The 17,799-nt window shown below is 30.2% G+C and overlaps 2 protein-coding genes across 2 annotated transcripts; both read left to right on the forward strand.

Annotated features, from left to right (window-relative positions):
- Nucleotides 1-2,869: 2,869 nt before the first annotated feature.
- On the forward strand, nucleotides 2,870-4,900 carry LOC127743912 (endochitinase). Its single transcript, XM_052256126.1, has 3 exons — nucleotides 2,870-3,347; nucleotides 4,079-4,232; nucleotides 4,413-4,900. The coding sequence occupies exons 1-3, from the start codon at nucleotides 2,894-2,896 to the stop codon at nucleotides 4,780-4,782; spliced, it is 978 nt and encodes a 325-aa protein (XP_052112086.1). The 5' UTR covers nucleotides 2,870-2,893; the 3' UTR covers nucleotides 4,783-4,900.
- A 9,894-nt stretch (nucleotides 4,901-14,794) lies between these two features.
- On the forward strand, nucleotides 14,795-15,670 carry LOC107477957 (uncharacterized). The gene has a single exon (XM_016098053.1). It carries the CDS (start codon nucleotides 14,795-14,797, stop codon nucleotides 15,668-15,670), a length of 876 nt encoding a protein of 291 aa, XP_015953539.1.
- The last annotated feature ends 2,129 nt before the right edge of the window (nucleotides 15,671-17,799 follow it).

The following is a 17,799-nucleotide window of genomic DNA, read 5'->3' on the forward strand; positions in this document are numbered from 1 at the left end:
CTTAACATAAAAATGTATTATTTTTAATAATATCATAATTTTATATTTTTTAATTATTCTAAATGAATATTTTATCAAATACTAATTAAAGCTATTCTTCCATTTGCTTTTACTAATATATTTTCTAACAATTATATAAAATTAAAATCGTATTAATGAGTTTAATATTAAAGTTAATTTGGCTTTTTATTATTTAGAGTATTTTTCAATCAATAATTTTATACTCTTTACTTTTTTTTTAGTTTCATTTTGAATTTTAATTTAGTACTCAAAGGTAGTGAAATTCTATTGATACTGAAATAAAGTTACAAAAGGGTCCATAGGATAGAATAAGTAAAATAATATGATACCCATATTGCAACATTCAAATGAAACAACTTAGGATCTAAAATGTTTATCTTTCTCTTTTTCACTGTCTATTATATTATCTATCCTATCATCATATAAAAATCGAATTTTTACCTTTAATGATAGAATCAACGTAGCATGCTTCTGCTTTATTTTGTTTAACTCATTAAAGTCAATTCATTATGATGAATTAATTATATCAACTAATTGATTTGAATAGATATTTAAGTATCACACAATTTAAAATTATGTATATTAATTATTTGATTTAATTTTTATGATATATAAATTTAAGGAATAAATTAAAATAAGATAATTTATTAAATACAACAAATATAAATTAATTTAGTTAAAAATTTACTATTTTCTAATCTTCTATACATAAAAATGACAAAATAAAATTATAAAAATAATCTTTTTATCACTTTTGCTATTTTAATTTTATTTTCTTTGTTTTTTATGTATAATTTTATTTTATATTAACTTTTTTTATTTAATAATAAAATATACTCATATTAGTTCTATCATATAATAATATATTTTTCTCTTATATTAATAAAAAAATTTCAATAGTTATTAACTACATCTAATAGAATGACTGAGAAGTGAGAACTACGAGAAGTTAAACCCAGGTTCAAAATGCTAAAACAAAGAAAAGAAAACAGTGAATATATGATTAGAGAAAAATGTATAATAATGACAAAATATACTAAAATTGGATTTTTTCTCCAATTAATAAAAGTGAGGTGTCAATTCTTCATAAATTTATTTTTTCTCTAAAATAAAATCACTATTTTCTTTTCTAAATTTATTTTAAAAAAATATATTTATTATAATTATATTACAATTAATATTTAATGAATAATGTATGATTATACTAATTTAGAAAAATATTTTTATTATAATTATATAAAATCAATATTTAATACATTATCAACTAATAAAAGTGAGATGTCAATTCCTCATGAATTTATTTTCCTTCCGAAATGAAAGCACTATTATCTCTTCTAAATTTATTTTAGAAAAATATCTTTATTATAATTATATTACAATATTACAATTATATTACAAGTAGCATTTAATGAATAATGCAAATTATAATAATTTAGAAAAATAAAATAAAGTTCAGTAATTTATCTTTCGACTACACACGTATATAGAATAACTTTTAAGAAGGAATCACATATAATAAATACGGTCGATGATTGTAAAACTGTATACTAACATTGATATAATATTATTTCAGGTATATATTTTGCGGATATCAAAAAAAAGTGTTGAGTTATTTTTTAGTGGGTTTAAATTATTTATTGTTTATTAGAGAATTTTGTACATTAGAATTCTCTAATAATTTATTATTTATTTTGAGCTGATTTTGATATGTTCTTACTTAAAATTACTGCACGATGAATGTGGTATATAGAGAAGTTTTTGAGAGCCTATAATAAAAAGGTAATAACAAAATGTCTTACTAAATCTATTTATTTATTAAAATTTATTACTATCACTTAAAATAATTTAGAAATTCTAGGAACTAACAGATGAATTCTTATTGTTCATTAATAGTTTGAGAATATTAAAATTATCATAAAAATTCGTATAATTTTATTCTCTTGACAAACAATTTTATAATTACGTTAATCATATAATTTTATATACAAACATTGATACAATGTTATTTCATGTATATATTTTGCAGGTATCAAAGGATAGCATTGAATTGTTATTCAGTAGGTTTAAATTATTTATTATTTATTACAAAACTTTCTGCATTAGGATTCTCTATCAATTTGTTCTTCATTTTGAGCTGATTTTAATATTTTTTTTACTTCACAGTATACCAATATATAAAACTTTGTTGGTAGATTTAAGTACTACTAGATTATTTATGGTCATATTGAGTATATATACCTGATTTATTGAAAAAAGTAGATTAAATAACTATTTTATAGTTAATACAATTAACACTATATTAAGAAAAGAAAAATAACGCATACAAGTTATTTTTTATTAATTAAATTATTATAATTAAAATAAAATTTAACATAACAACTTAAAATTATAATTTCAATTTTATCACGTGCATGGCACGGGTGATTAAACTTGTTAAACATTATTATAAGGTTTTTTTTAGATAGTTCAGTACAAATTCAATTCAAACAGAAAAAAACAAACCAAATTGAGAAAACATTCTAACTACGACATTATTGTCATCAAGAATAGTATATCCCAAGTCTATGATAATCAGAACCTCATCAAAATAAAATATACACAACTACAACGATACAAGTATATTTCGGTGATATTTTTAGAGATTGATACCATTAATAAAGATGTTGACGTGGTAACTATAAATAATCTGTTTTATTTTTTATATACTACTAGAAATTGGGCAACCAATGAGAGTGCATTGTAGTGTTAGCCGCCAACTTTGAAAATCAACAAATATCTAGTCTCTCATCATACTTCATCTATAAATATCCTCAACTTAGTACTAAACCATGCATCACGCACAATACATAAAACCTCTCTTAAAAGAAAAATAATGGGAAACACCAAATTACCTTATTTTATGCTAAGCCTCTTAATATTATTGCATGGTGCAAAAGCAGAACAATGTGGTAAACAAGCAAATGGAGCATTATGCCCAAACAGTTTATGTTGTAGCCAATTTGGTTGGTGTGGTACCACAGACCCTTATTGTTTAGCTGGTTGCCAAAGCCAATGCAAAGGTTCAACACCAACACCTTCAACTCCGACACCAACACCTAGTGGTGGTGGCAGCGGCGGCGATGTTGCAAACATAATTACTTCTTCCATGTTTGATCAAATGCTTAAGTACCGGAATGATCCAAGGTGTAAGGGGAATGGATTCTACTCCTATGATGCCTTCATTACCGCCGCTCGCTCTTTCGGTGGTTTTGGCACCACCGGTGATGATGCCACCCGCAAGAGGGAGATTGCTGCTTTCTTGGCTCAGACTTCTCATGAAACCACAGGTATATATAGCCCAAGAACTTCAACTGTGAATTTTTGGAAATCATTTTATCCAAACATAAAATTAGGTTATATTTTTAGAATGGTGAACATTTAAGTGCAGTTGATAACTGAGAACTATTAGATAAAAATTTTAGTTAAATCATTTAAATCATTTAATAGTTTTCAGCTATTAGCCTCACGGAGCCTGCACTCTGAGTTTTTACCTTTTAGAATAAGGTCATAAAAGCAACTTTCTAACTGACACTAAGAATATATTATTGGCTTTAATTTAACTATTGGATTAGTAATTTAAATTGGTCTTTATTACTTTAGAAGTTTTTCGAGAATTACTCACTTCGAATTAATTGATTTCTTTGTTGTTTTCAGTAAAAAATTTTAATGTGTTACATAAGTAAAATTTTAACAAATTTTTTTATAATACAAACATACAATTATACCACATAAAAAAATCATCATACAATGACTAATCTCTTTTAAAATGATAGAACGAAGTAAAAGTAAATCTAAAAAATTGTTAAGTAATAAAAATTTATTGAGAACTAAAATATTTAATTTAAAATTCGTCATTTGAATGTTTACTCTGACCAATGTCAGGCATGGAAGTTTTCAGTAGACTTAAAAGCTTAGCATGGATAAGATACATCAATTTTTAACAGAAATGTCACAATCTGGTTACCTTTTCTTGAAGCAAAGGTGGCATTAATAATGATACATACAATAATGTTTATAGGAGGGTGGTCAAGTGCACCTGATGGGCCATATGCGTGGGGTTATTGCTTTCTCAGTGAAATTGGCGCCACAGCAGATTACTGTGTTGCCTCCCAACAGTGGCCTTGCTCTCCCGGTAAAAAATATTATGGCAGAGGACCAATCCAAATCTCTTAGTAAGTCCCCAATTCAAATATAAATATGTATCATTCCTATATATATACTTAGTATGTATGAATGAATTGAAACACTTCAATTGCTACACCCTTTATGTATTATACTAGAATGCATCTTAACATTTTTATGTAACATGAATTGATGGGATAATGTTAATATTTATATTTTTTTTTTTATAGCAATTACAACTATGGTCCAGCCGGTAAAACTATAGGAATTGATCTATTGAACAATCCTGATCTTGTAACTACAAATCCAACTGTGTCATTCAAAACAGCCATATGGTTTTGGATGACACCACAAGGAAATAAGCCATCAAGTCACGATGTCATCACCGGAAGGTGGACGCCGTCTAATGCTGACAGGTCGGCCGGCCGAGTCCCCGGTTATGGTGTGGTCACTAACATTATCAATGGTGGAATTGAATGTGGACACGGGTCGGATTCTCGGGTCCAAGATCGGATCGGTTTCTATCAAAGGTATTGCCAAATGTTGGGAGTGAGCCCTGGAGACAACTTGGATTGTGGCAACCAAAAGTCATTTGCTTAGGCAAATTACTTGCTCATGATTTTCAATAAGGAGTATGTTGTAATAAGGGGATTATTATAGTGATCCTAAGTGTAACAACAATGCAAGTTTCTTGCTAAAGAAGAAATAAATTGATGGTTATAATAACATAATTAAATAATTTATTGTGTGTTTATATTATTTATGTTTTACGAAACAGAAATCATCGATTGCGACAAGAATTAGCATTAACAATGTCTCTAAGTTTGTATTTTTCCTCTTGATATTCCTCAATCTAACAAGTTATTGGTTAATTTATTACAAATTTATATTCTATTTAAGAATTTATTGACGACGAATAATAGAACTGAAAGAAAATGTATGGGAGTACTCTTATATATGGAGTAAACCACTAGCACAATTGTTAGAAGCTTGAATCATTCTACATTATTCTGTCCTTAATAAAATAAAAAATAAAATAAAAAGTTGTTGGAAAAATTGGGAAAAGAAACACATCTTCCTCTATTCCTAGTCTTTCCCCCCAGTTACCACTAAATTAGTGGAAACAATTTTATGCTAATTATGTAGCCAAGTGAAGTCAACTGTGATAAATATCTGGTATATATATTCCACAAAGAAAAGATGCATGGTGCATTTACTTGGAAAGCAATTGGTCATCAGCGTTAGTGGCTTGGAATTGTTGAAGTTCCACAAACATATATAATAGATCATCCTTTCTATTCGTTCCTTATATATATATATATATATACACAAAGTAGTGATTGACGCATGCATATATAATAAGAAGTGCAAGTCTATTGAAGCTTGTTAATCAGAAATTCTTTTTGGCATCACTGCATAATAATAATAATAATAAAATTTCCCAAAAAAAGGTACAAAACTTACCTTTTGATGGATATATTTATTTAGTAGTAAAAGTTTATCAAGTCTATTTAAATTTTACCCACTTTATGTGTATAGTGAATATAGTGGTTATGAAAACATCGTAGTTAAAATTAAGGTACGCTTTTTTATTATTTAGTAATATCTTTTAATTCAATCACATTTTCTATTTTATTTTGAAGTTAAAAAATATTGTCAAATAGAAAAAAAAAATCTAATTTTAGCTACAATTTTTAAATATTGTGAAAGTTTTATATTTACTATAATGATCTCAGATAGCTACCATAAAATTCAATTTGTATAAATGTCTTATTACAATTAATTATTAAACATAATCATAAGATTTTTTTAGATAATTCAATACAAATTCGATCCAAACAGAGAAAAATAAATCAAAATGAAAAGATATTCTTCTAGATCATTTTTGATATTATCATCAAGAATAGTATATTCTAAGTATATGATATTCAGAATCTCAAAATAAAACATAAACAAGTATAAAATTAAAATATTTGATATATATTTTTGGAGGTTTAGAATTTAGGGAGAGGAACATCAAAAAAATTTATACACACTAAAGAAAGAGTTAAGTTAGAATATTTTTTATTTTTTATTTTTTATATCTTACCAAACGATGGTGAGAGTGTCTACTTCTTCAACTTCATTTATATATGTCCTAATTACTCCTAACACAATAATATTCTCATATGATAAAGCCACCACCACCGGCATTAACAACACAATCTTTAATTTGTTTAACAAGTTGCAATGTTTTTACACATCGAAAGACAAGGTATGAAGACCGTATGAAACATCTCACATACATGACAAATTAAAAAAGGTTCTTCATTATTTCGTCACCTTGTTGTTGGTATGGTAATTGAGAAGAAGTTATGTCATTTTCACACAAGATAGATTAGAATTGATGCTAGTGTTTCAGAGCGACAAGTCTAAACTTAAATGAAGTTGACTAATTAAATTATCCTTAAATTTTTGTTTTACTTACACATGCTCTAATCATTGGAGACAAGTAGACAACAAAAATCCTGTCTTATACGAATGTATATATTGTATTATTGTACCTTTTTACGGAAGCCTACATCACATGGAATGCAAAAAGATTATGATTATTTAATTTATAGAGTTTAATTTTAATGCACTGAGAGTTATATAATCATATTTGAGAATTATATAATCATATTCGTTCTTTTGAATAATCATTTAAGTGGTCAATATGAAAAATAATTATTTTTACTGATATGACATTATATAATTAAATATATGTACTTTATTATGATATACAATGCATCAAAATTAATTAAGTTCTTATTTATAACCTGAATGCAATGTACCTACCTACATTATATTATATTAGAGTAATGTATATAATGTTTGTGTATAAAATAAGAAGTAGTAGTAATCATTATTTCTTGTTCTTTTAGTATGTTTATGCACACTCTAAGGAGTCTCAACATAATTTAAGGAATCTTATTTATTTGGAATCACTCAGATAAAGACATTTAAAATATCTTTTTTTAAAGATATTTTTTAGTAATTTAAAATTTAACACATATAATCGATTAAATCATGTTATTTTTATCAAAATTAAGTTAGACAAATTAATTTGACAAAAAAAAATAATATATCAAATCTTGAACCGATCTAAATTAATATTATTTTTTTATAAAAACTCTAAATCCTAACCCTATGATCAAAGAAAAGTAACGAACTAGAATTTAGAATTCTCAAAATTAATATATATAATAGAAGTATTTTAGTCATTTTTTATAATAAGAATATTATAGTCATTTTTTATAAAAAAAATAATATTAATTTAAATCAGCAGCTCAAGATTTAATTCACCATTTTTTTGGTCAAATTAATTTGTCTGGTCTAATTTTGACAAAAATAACACCGTTTAATCGATTATATGTGTTAAATTTTAATTACTAAAAGATATTTAAAAAAAAAGACGTTTTAAAATAACACCGTTTAATTAATGATTATTTAAATTTAAATTTTTAAAAGATACAGAATTAATGAAAATTAATTACTTCTTCTTACTCTAATTTACCTTTTACTATTTATTGCGTAAATTCTAAATTCTCTTTCTAAAAAAAAACGTCCAAACTCTAAAAAAAATACCAAAATATAAGATAAAGAATTATCTAAATCTTAAGAAAAAGAACATACAAAACATAAGAAAAAGAAACATCCAAAACTAATAAAAAGAATCATTCAAATTCTAAAAAAAAAAACGTACAAAATATAAGGAAAAAAAACATCCAAAATTAATAAAAAGAATCCTCCAAATCCTAATGAGTTACAGGAAAACCTCATCATTAGACACTCAAATAACAACAATACCATTACAGAAACATCCAATCAAATGGAGAAAAAAAATATCTACTTAGTATACAAAAAAAAAATATTCACACGAGACTAACCAAATACAATTCACTTGCATGGGAAAAAAACGAAACAAAAGAAGAATTAATTATTGCACTGTTTTTTGGGAAGCACTTGTACCACAATCAATCGCAGCACCGCTAATAACATTAACGACCGAGAGTAACCGACAAAGGAGCGCCGTGAGAATGCCTTGGATGAAGAAGGTTGGTGCTTGCTGTTTGGATGAGAGCAAAAGATTTACCGAGGGTTGACGAGAGGGAGAGTGATTGAAGACTAGGAAGGTATCTCGTGATTCTCGTTGAGAGTGAAGGAACGTATCCCTTTAAACTTGATTTTGGCGTTAAACCCCATTAATAACAAATATTTTAAATTATAAATGAATAAAATTAAATAAAATAATTATAAATAATTGAGTTGTTTCATTTTTGGCTGATTAGGAGTTGGTTCCATATACTTTTCCAAACAAAAAAATTTTGCTATTTAACAATTAACATTGCTATGGATACATTACAACATGAGCTATTTGTGTATTTCACCTAAATTTTATAAAAATAAAAAATTATTGTGTATAAGTATAATATCTGAAAGGTACCAGGTCTCATAGTGAATTCAGAGAAAGAAAAGAAAGAAGAATAGGGCTAAAAGCTTGTGGGTATTGATGCTTGAGCGAAAAATTGTCTCAGTACACATGAGTATTGGTATTTATAGACACAGCTGAACCTTCTAGCAACTAACTTGATCTATGACAGTTGGCAACTAACTATAACTAACTGAATAACTGAGCACTGGCCTAGAAGCTTTTGCTGAGTCAACAGGGGCCCACTAATTCTAACAGAAAAATTGAATCACAGCCTACTAGTCTAACAAAACTAACTGAACAATGCTAACAACATCTCTAAACAACAAAGCAAGCTCTTTACTCAACCTCTAACATCATCTCTAATTTCCTTCTCTTGGAGCTTCTGTCAACCTCTAACATCATCTCTAATTTCTTTTTCTTGCAGCTTTCATTTGCCTGACAACATCATCTCTGGCTTCCACTTTCTGAGGAACACTTGCAACTTGTTGTTGGTCACTGACATTGAGCTTGCTTCTAAAGTGTAGGAAGGCTTCAGATGAAACAGCCCTTGTGAATACATTAGCTATTTGCATAGCTCCTGGGATATGACTCACCCTGATTTCTTTTCCATTAACATGATCTCTAACAAAATGGAGATTTATTTCAAAATATTTAGATTTGGAATGCAAAATGGGATTTGCTGCTAATAACAGCACTTAAATTGACACAGTACAACATTGGTGCCTCAGGAATAGGGAGTTTTAACTCAACCATCAAGTTCCTTATCCAAATCAACTCTGCTACTGTATCTGCCATGTTTCTGTACTCAGCCTCAGTGCTTGATCTGGCCACGGCTGTCAGTTTCTTCGAAAACCAGGAAACCAAGTTAGAGCCAAGAAATATACAGTATCCACTAGTTGATTTTCGATCTTCTGGATCACCAGCCCAGTCAGAGTCACTGTAGGCAGTGATCTTCATAGCAGTGTCTTTCTTTATATGGAGACTGTGACTTGCAGTTTCATTTAAATACCTCAGCACATGTTTCACCATCTTTCAGTGTGAATCTCGAGGAGATTGAACAAATTGAGCAAGTTTATTGATAGCATAGCAGATTTCAGGCCTGGTAATAGTCAAGTACTGCAGATAGAGGCTTGGGTCATTAAAGCTTGACCCACCAAGAGCTGTGTTTGGGTTGTAGAGGGAAGAGACGTGTGACAGCCTTTGCATCCTACCATGCCAGCCTTCTTCATCAATTCTTCAATTTATTTTTGCTGTGTGAATACTAGACCTGCAGCTTTAGTTTTGGTGACTTGAATTCCAAGAAAGTAATGCAAACCCCCAAGTCTTTTAGAGCAAACTTCGAATTTAGCTGCTGAATGACTTCCTTGATCAAATTGGCTGACTCAACTATTACAATTATGTCATCTACATACACAAGAACATAAGTTTTTAAATTGTTGCTGTCATGAATAAACACTGCTATGTCTGACTTGGTTGCTGTAAAACCAAGATCTTTTAACCCACATGCCAGCTTATGGTATCACTCCCTAAGAATCTGCTTAAGTCCGTAGAGAGCTTTAGTTAACTTGCACACCAATGAGGGATCCTCTTGCTCATACCCTTGGGACTGTCTCATGTACACTTCTTCAATGAGGTCCCCATGTAAGAAGGCATTGTTCACGTCTAATTGCCTAATTGTCCAGGATATTGACAAGGCAACTAAGAGCAGCAGTCTTATGGATGTAGGCTTGACTACTGGGCTGTAGGTTTCTATAAAGTCAGAGCCTGGCTTTTGGGCAAAGCCTTGAGCAACCAACCTGGCCTTGTACTTCTGCAAAGAGTCGTCTGCATTATACTTGATTCGAAAAACCCACTTGCTTCCTACTGCATCTTTATTAGGAGAAAGTTTCACCAGCTTCCATGTATTATTTTTTATCAAAGCCTCATATTCTGTGTCCATTGTTGCCTTCCATTCAGGGACCTTAAGTGCTTGCTAAACATTTCTTGGTTCTACACTTTCCAAGAAGAGCTTAGGCTTAACTATTCTAGCTTTGCCTCTAGTTACCATTGTGTGAAGGTTCTGGGTAGGTACTGGTTGTACAGGTTGAGGGTCAGTGATAGGTAGGACAATTTCAATGTCATTGATGGGGATAGAAATTAGGGCTGAGGAGGGTGCTGTAGGGGCTTGTTGAGTGACTTGAGGATTACTTGACTGCAGGGTATTGATATTGTTACTTGTTGCAGGCACTTGTTGGCTATTTGAAGGGTTGGAGCTGGTTTGAGGCTGATTATTGACAGGGTTAAAATTTGGGAGTTTAGGGATTGTTGGAGTTGAATTTTGAAGTTTTGAGACTGCTGGTTGATTGTTTTTGAAAAATTGTTTATAAGGAAACTGTTCTTCAAAAAACACTACATTTGGTGAGATAATAACCTTTCCCTGCTGGGTGAGACACTTGTACCCTGTGTGAAGTTTCATAGCCAATGAATGTACATGGAGAAGATCTGAACTCCAGTTTGTACTTATTGTAAGACCTTTGGTGTGGAAAACACAAGCAGCCAAACACTTTAGATTTTCATATGAGGGTGGCTTTCCAAATAGCTTCTCAGCTGGGGGTAAACCATTCAGAACAGGTGTTGGTAGTATATTGATGAGCTTGACGGCAGTAGTGAACGTTTCCCCCCAGAAATTTATAGGCAATGATGCTGCTGCCAGTAGAGTGAGTCCCATTTCTACCATATGCCTATGCTTCCTTTCAGCTGAGCTGTTTTGTTGGTGAACATGAGGACAAGAGAACCTATGCACCACTCCTTTATCCTGCAAACTTTTCGATAGGCTAATATACTCAGCAGCATTATCACTTTATATTAACTTTAGTTTAGTGTTAAGTTGCAATTCAACCATTTGTTGAAAATTATTAAACATTGTTTTTAACTGAGCTCTAGTCTTGATTAGGTACAGCCAGGTAAACTTTGAAAAGACATCAATAAAATTCACAAAATACCAATTTTCATTTCTATCTGGAAGGGGAGCAGGCCCCCAAATATCCAAATACATGAGCTGCAAAGGATGTGTGTACATTGTTTTGAAGAGGGAAAAGACAATAGGTGTAATTTCCTATACAACAAGCTGAGCAACTTATCTTTTTGGGTGAAACAGGGATTTTGCAGGTTTTTAATGCTTTTGAGAGTACATTATGATTTGGATGGCCTAATCTAGCATGCCAAAGTAAAGATTCATCCTTATTTCTTACTGCAGAGACATAAGCAGTTGGTGTTTGTGTGTTGTGAAGATTAGCAAACTTATAAAGGCCTCTCTCTATTGTGCCTTGAAGCACAATCTCCTTTGTGTCTTTAGTCTTTATACATCACCTATCATCATGAAATTCAAAGAAGATCTTGTTGTCACAGCATAATTGGTGGACACTCATCAAGTTCTTAGTAATTTCAGGAACACAGCAATTTCCTCATATGCAATAACCTAGAGCTCAGATTCGTTTTAAAACAAGAATTTTCAGCAAATGAGATTTGCAAACCTATTCCATTGCCGATCACAACTTGCTCTTTGCCACAGTATTCTTCTTTCTCCATCAGATTTTGTTCCTCATGAGTCATGTGGTGTGTAGCACCTAAATCTGGATACCAGTTTGGGTCCTGGACTATTGCTGGTGTTGTTAGCATGTTGCAAAAGTTAGCTTTAGGCTGAGCAAGCTGATTTGAGCTGCTGTGATTGTATCCTTCTCTTCCATAACTTTCTTCTTCATACCGGTCCTCACTATACCCGTACCAATAGGTTCTTGCAGTGTGGACAAACTTGTTGCACAAGTGACATTGTAGTCTGTCATTTTCATATCCTCTAGTACTATATACGATCTGCCTCCTCTGCTAAATTGACCTCTTCCATTTGTGAATTGTGCCTCATATGCTGAATCTTGTGCTGGCCTTCCTTCACCAGAAAAATTTCTACCTCCTCTAAACATTCTGCCTCCTCTTCTTCTGAATCCACCTCTGAAGCCTCATCTTCTTGCTTGTGGATGCTGGTTATAGTTTTTAAACTGTGATATATTTTCTTGCATAAACGCTTTAGGCTTTCTGAATTTTGCAAGCATGCTTTCATGAGCTAGTAGTAGTGCTTCCAACTCAGCAACAGTTATGCTTTTTGACCTGGCAAGTACTGAAGTGTAAATTGATGGTACTCTTTTGTTAAGCCATTGAAGATTGCGCTTACATGATCACTTTCTTTCTACAGAGGCCAATGCATCAATTGTGCCTTTGATCATCAGTATATACTCGGTTACAGATCCTCCAATTTGGAGAGTGCTGAGTTTGTTCTTCAGCTACATCAACTTAGCTTTGATTTGTGAGAAAAAGTGATCTTCCAACCTTTTTCACACCTGTTGTGTATACTTGCATCCTACCATTCTGGTGGTGAAAGACTTGCTCATAGAGGCTAACAACCATGATTTTAGAAGTGCATCTTGTCGTTTTCACTGCTGATATTCTGGATTTGCAGTTGTATTTCTTCCATCTTCTGAAGTCACGAACTATAGAGGAACTCCTTGTCTTGTAATGTGGCTCAGCATATCGTTTCCTTCTATTGTCAAAATTGCTTGATCCTTTCATTGTAAGAAGTTCTCCTCATCTAGTTTCATTGAAATTGGAGTTGTTGTGAATCCTTGAGCCATGACTGTTCTTGGATTTTGGATTGTGGTGTGTAAAGCTGTGAAGCTGAAGGCTCTGATACCATGAAAGGTACCTGGCCTCAAAGTGAATTCGGAGAAAGGGAAGAAAGAAGAATGGGGCTGAAAGTATGTATGTATTGATGCTTGAGTGAAAAACTGTCTCAGTACACATGAATAGTATTAGCATTTATAGACACTGTTGAACCTTCTAGCAACTAACTTGATCTATGACAGCTATAGCAACTAACTAAATAACTGAACACTGGCCTAGAAGCTTTTGCTAAGTCAGCAAAAACCCACTAATTCTAACAAAAAAACTGAATCACAGCATACTAGTCTAATCAACTAATTGAACAATGCTAACAACATCTCTAAGCAATAGAGCAAGTAACAGAACAAGCTCTTTGCTCAACCTCTAACAATATCATCACTTAATATAATGTAATTGATCATAATTACTTATTTTGATGCACCTTACTTATCCTATCTAACATTATTCTTTAAAGATAAATTACTAAAAAATATTTTTTATATTTAAAACGAGATTCAAACTCCTAATTTCTTAATTAAGAAATAAATCAGGTGATGATGAATTTTTAGGTTACACCCACATAATTAACATTATTATTTTGTGCATGTTGGAAGCTTGACCGAATATATAACCCTATATGTAGCCCTATACACCAAATCAAAACCTAGATTTTGAATCCATTATTCCATGCTAGATTCTGCCTCATTTTGTCTTTTTCTTCATTTTACTTATTCACCTCTCTCTTTCATGTACAATGAACTACTTACAAGATTGATATTAAAAACTAGAGAATCAAGCAATGCCAGCGCTTTTGGATTTCATCAAAATGTACACTGCTAATGATTGTGGAGACAATAAGAAAGCATGCCTATAGTACATGTCTGCACTCTCATATATGCTCTCAATAATTGGTATTTAATTTAAATACACAATACATAGATTTTTATTTTAAAATAGAAGTGGAAGTGGTGAAATGCAGGTTTACCAGGGTATATGATTTATTTAATTTAATTATATATATATAATTAAGAATTTAATTAAAAACTTATTTTTTTCAATCGGTATCAGATCTTGAAATAATATTTTTATCTTAATTAAATTTTAATTTTAAAATTTAAGTTCTAAATCTTAAATCTTAAATTCTCAAAAAAAAAAAAATAGAGTTCATAAATAGCAATAGAACTATATGTTACTATGTATATGTTGGCAACTATAATGGATTTGAAACTAAAGAAAATATTTAGGTATAATTGGTAGTTGTTGGCCAGAATGATAGGTACTAATTAATTAATAATATTTTTAAAAGACATATGCATACAATAAATTAAATCAATTTCTTGGCACATGAAGCACCCATGTGTTGGCCGGTTTCTTCTTCTAAGGTTTTTATATATAAAACGTTGTCCATTCAAACCAAAGTTGTTCATTTAAGCATTAATAGAATTCCAGCCACTACCGTAGAGTAACAAAATGTGTTCTTATTCTTTCATAGCAACTTCAGATCAAGTTCACTACCATGTTAGATCCATTAGCTTGCCTTCTAGATTACACCCTTTATCCAATGACATCGAAATCGAGCTCAAGAATTTCGAATTATTAGCATCTTCCATGAATAATGCAGATTTATTAACAAGGCTTGTGCATTTGTACAATTGTGTGAATGAACAAATCATTGTTTCTTCACTCTCCCAAAAGGTTCTTCTCCATGATCAAGATCAAGAAAAGTACTTAGATAAAGTACTTGATATGTCACTTGTTTTTCTTGATGTTTGTGGATCGGCAAGAGAATTGTTGCAACTCGCGAAAGAACACGCGCAAGAGCTTCAATCCGCGATGCGTCGCGGAAAGGGTCAAGATTGTTCCAGCATTAAGAGTCAGATTTGTGATTACTTTTGTTTCAAGAAAAGGGCAAAGAGAGAAATCTCTAAGATCCTTAAATCATTGAAGAAAATGGAAAATAATCATGGCTTTGTTAATAGTAAGACACATTGTTTATCAAGTGTGTCTAAAGTTCTAAGAGAACTAAGCATTGTAACCATTTTGGTGTTGAGAAGAGTACTAATTTTTATGTGTCCACAGGTGTTGAAGAAAAAGAATAATGTTGGTGAGTGGTTATTATTGTTCTCTAGAAAAAAGAGGGTCATCAATAGTAATGAAATTGATGTGTTTCCATGCACAATAATAGTTAAGAAAACCAATGGTTTTGTTAAGGATGATTTAGAAATAGTTAAGAGAAGATTAGAGGGAGTAGATAAGTGTGTTAGAGAGTTAGAGGCAGGACTAGATTGCCTCTTTAGGTGCTTAATTAGACATAGAGTGTCACTTCTTAATCTTCTTACTCCCTAAAAATTTAATATAAATTTTGTACATTTTTATTAGCATAACTTCATAATGTGATTTATGTAATATTGATATGAATCTAAATCCCACCATCATCTTTTCTTAATTTTAATGGTATGAAATTCATTAACGATGGACATATAAAAACATCAAACAAATCTTTTTTTTTTCTTTCACAATATTGTTGTTATGAATTCTATATTTCACTTTCTGAACTTAACCTATGATTCAAATCAAGTTGTTACTTTACTTATCGTCTTAAATAAGTATTAGAATTTAAATATCGTTTTATATATACGACAATCTATTAACTAGTGATAAACTTTTAAAATAAAGCTAAAATTTACTATACACTAATTTTTAACCTGTCAAATTACGAATATTGTAGATGAAAAAAAAAACCTACAAATACGATGACCAATTAAAGATTGACAAGTTTGCTTGGATTTTTTAGTTTATCAAAAGTGTGATATAGTATTGTCTAAATTAGGTTTTGCGGTTGATTTTAAAAACAAAGTATAGTTGGATAAATTACATCCATTGCAAAAGACATATAAAAAATTACTAATTACTCCCATAATCATCTCTATTCCTTTTGGCATTACTATTATAGAGGGGTAGTACGGTTTTCATATATAATCATTTTAAGTTATACACTCTTGCATACAAAATTACAAACGTGTGATCAAGTCTAGCAGGTATTATCATAACAAAAATTTTTGGGAATAATAATTTTTAGTAATTTTGGTTAGTAGTTAGTCAGTATATATTTAAATTATCTTTAATAAATAATTTTTTAATTTATATACGAAATATTAACCTAAAATAATAATATTTACTCGTTACCTAACATTATTGTTATCAAAATATCCTTAAAAAAAATTAAAGATCTATATATACACACATGCAATAATATAATATGCAACGATTATATTAGAAGGCCAACTTGCTAAGCCATTCGCTGCCACTTTTTGTCTCTTAACTATTTTTTTTATGAGGTGGCAGCATATATATAAGACAATACCCTATTTGTTGGAGCACATGGAAATTAAATGACAATTTTGATTTATTATTATTATTATTATTATTATTATTATTATTATTGTTATTATTATTATTATTATTAATTATTTGAGATTCTGATAAGATCAGTTAACACTTATGCTTTTCCAATCATCTAAAATTTGGTCCGGACATGCATGCATGAACATGACTACACATTTCGCAAAGTACACAAGGACAAATGAACAAAAAATGTAATAATTCAACTAATAAATTAAAATTATAAAATTTAATTCAGACAACTATATATACAAATAAAATATATATCTATCTTATATATGATCGAATTTGTAGTTGTTAATTCAATTAATTGAAGGTACAGCAGGGAACAATGCAGATTGCTTTTATTCTAAGTTCCTAACTCCGAATATTGTGCTTAGGTACATTGCTCTAAACATAATTTTGTTTAAGATGTAGATGCATGCCCAATAAAAATAAAACACACGAAAACAAAGAATAAGAATCTTACTTTTAATTAAAACGTGATTCTTATGCACACCCGCTTTATGCTTTCAAAATAAATCTCTTTCGGTCTTTCCACTACTTTTTAATAGGACATAGCTTAATTAATAATTGTGATGTTTTAATTTTGATAACATTTTAATTTCCAATGTTAGAAAGACAAAAACATTATTGTTGATGATGAAACTACTTTTGAATACTGTTTTTCGCTGTTAAGAATCCGTTCAAGGTATAGTTTGTCGTAAAAGAGGATATGTCATCCTATCTTCTCTAATGATAAAGTATATGTTGGATTTCAAAAAATACGATAGATATCTGCAAAGAATACTCTAATATTAAAGTCAGTAATAACTCAGAAAAAAAAAAGTGAGAGTAATTTAAATAAGTATTAAATTTTCACGAGTTCTAACGTTTATCTTACATAGATTTATTTATGGAGAAATGACTATTTTTTTCGTTATAGCACGAGGATCCTATCCACTATTTGGTCGTGCCAATGTTGAATCTGAATATAATATTTTTTTCAGTTGTGTATGATATTTCTCGTTCCAACAAACTAAAGACTAATCTATCACGGAGGATCAGAGCTCAATTTAAGAGTTTACTACTAG

Source organism: Arachis duranensis, unplaced genomic scaffold (genome assembly GCF_000817695.3).
Source record: "Arachis duranensis cultivar V14167 unplaced genomic scaffold, aradu.V14167.gnm2.J7QH unplaced_Scaffold_165934, whole genome shotgun sequence".
Taxonomy (NCBI): domain Eukaryota; kingdom Viridiplantae; phylum Streptophyta; class Magnoliopsida; order Fabales; family Fabaceae; genus Arachis; species Arachis duranensis.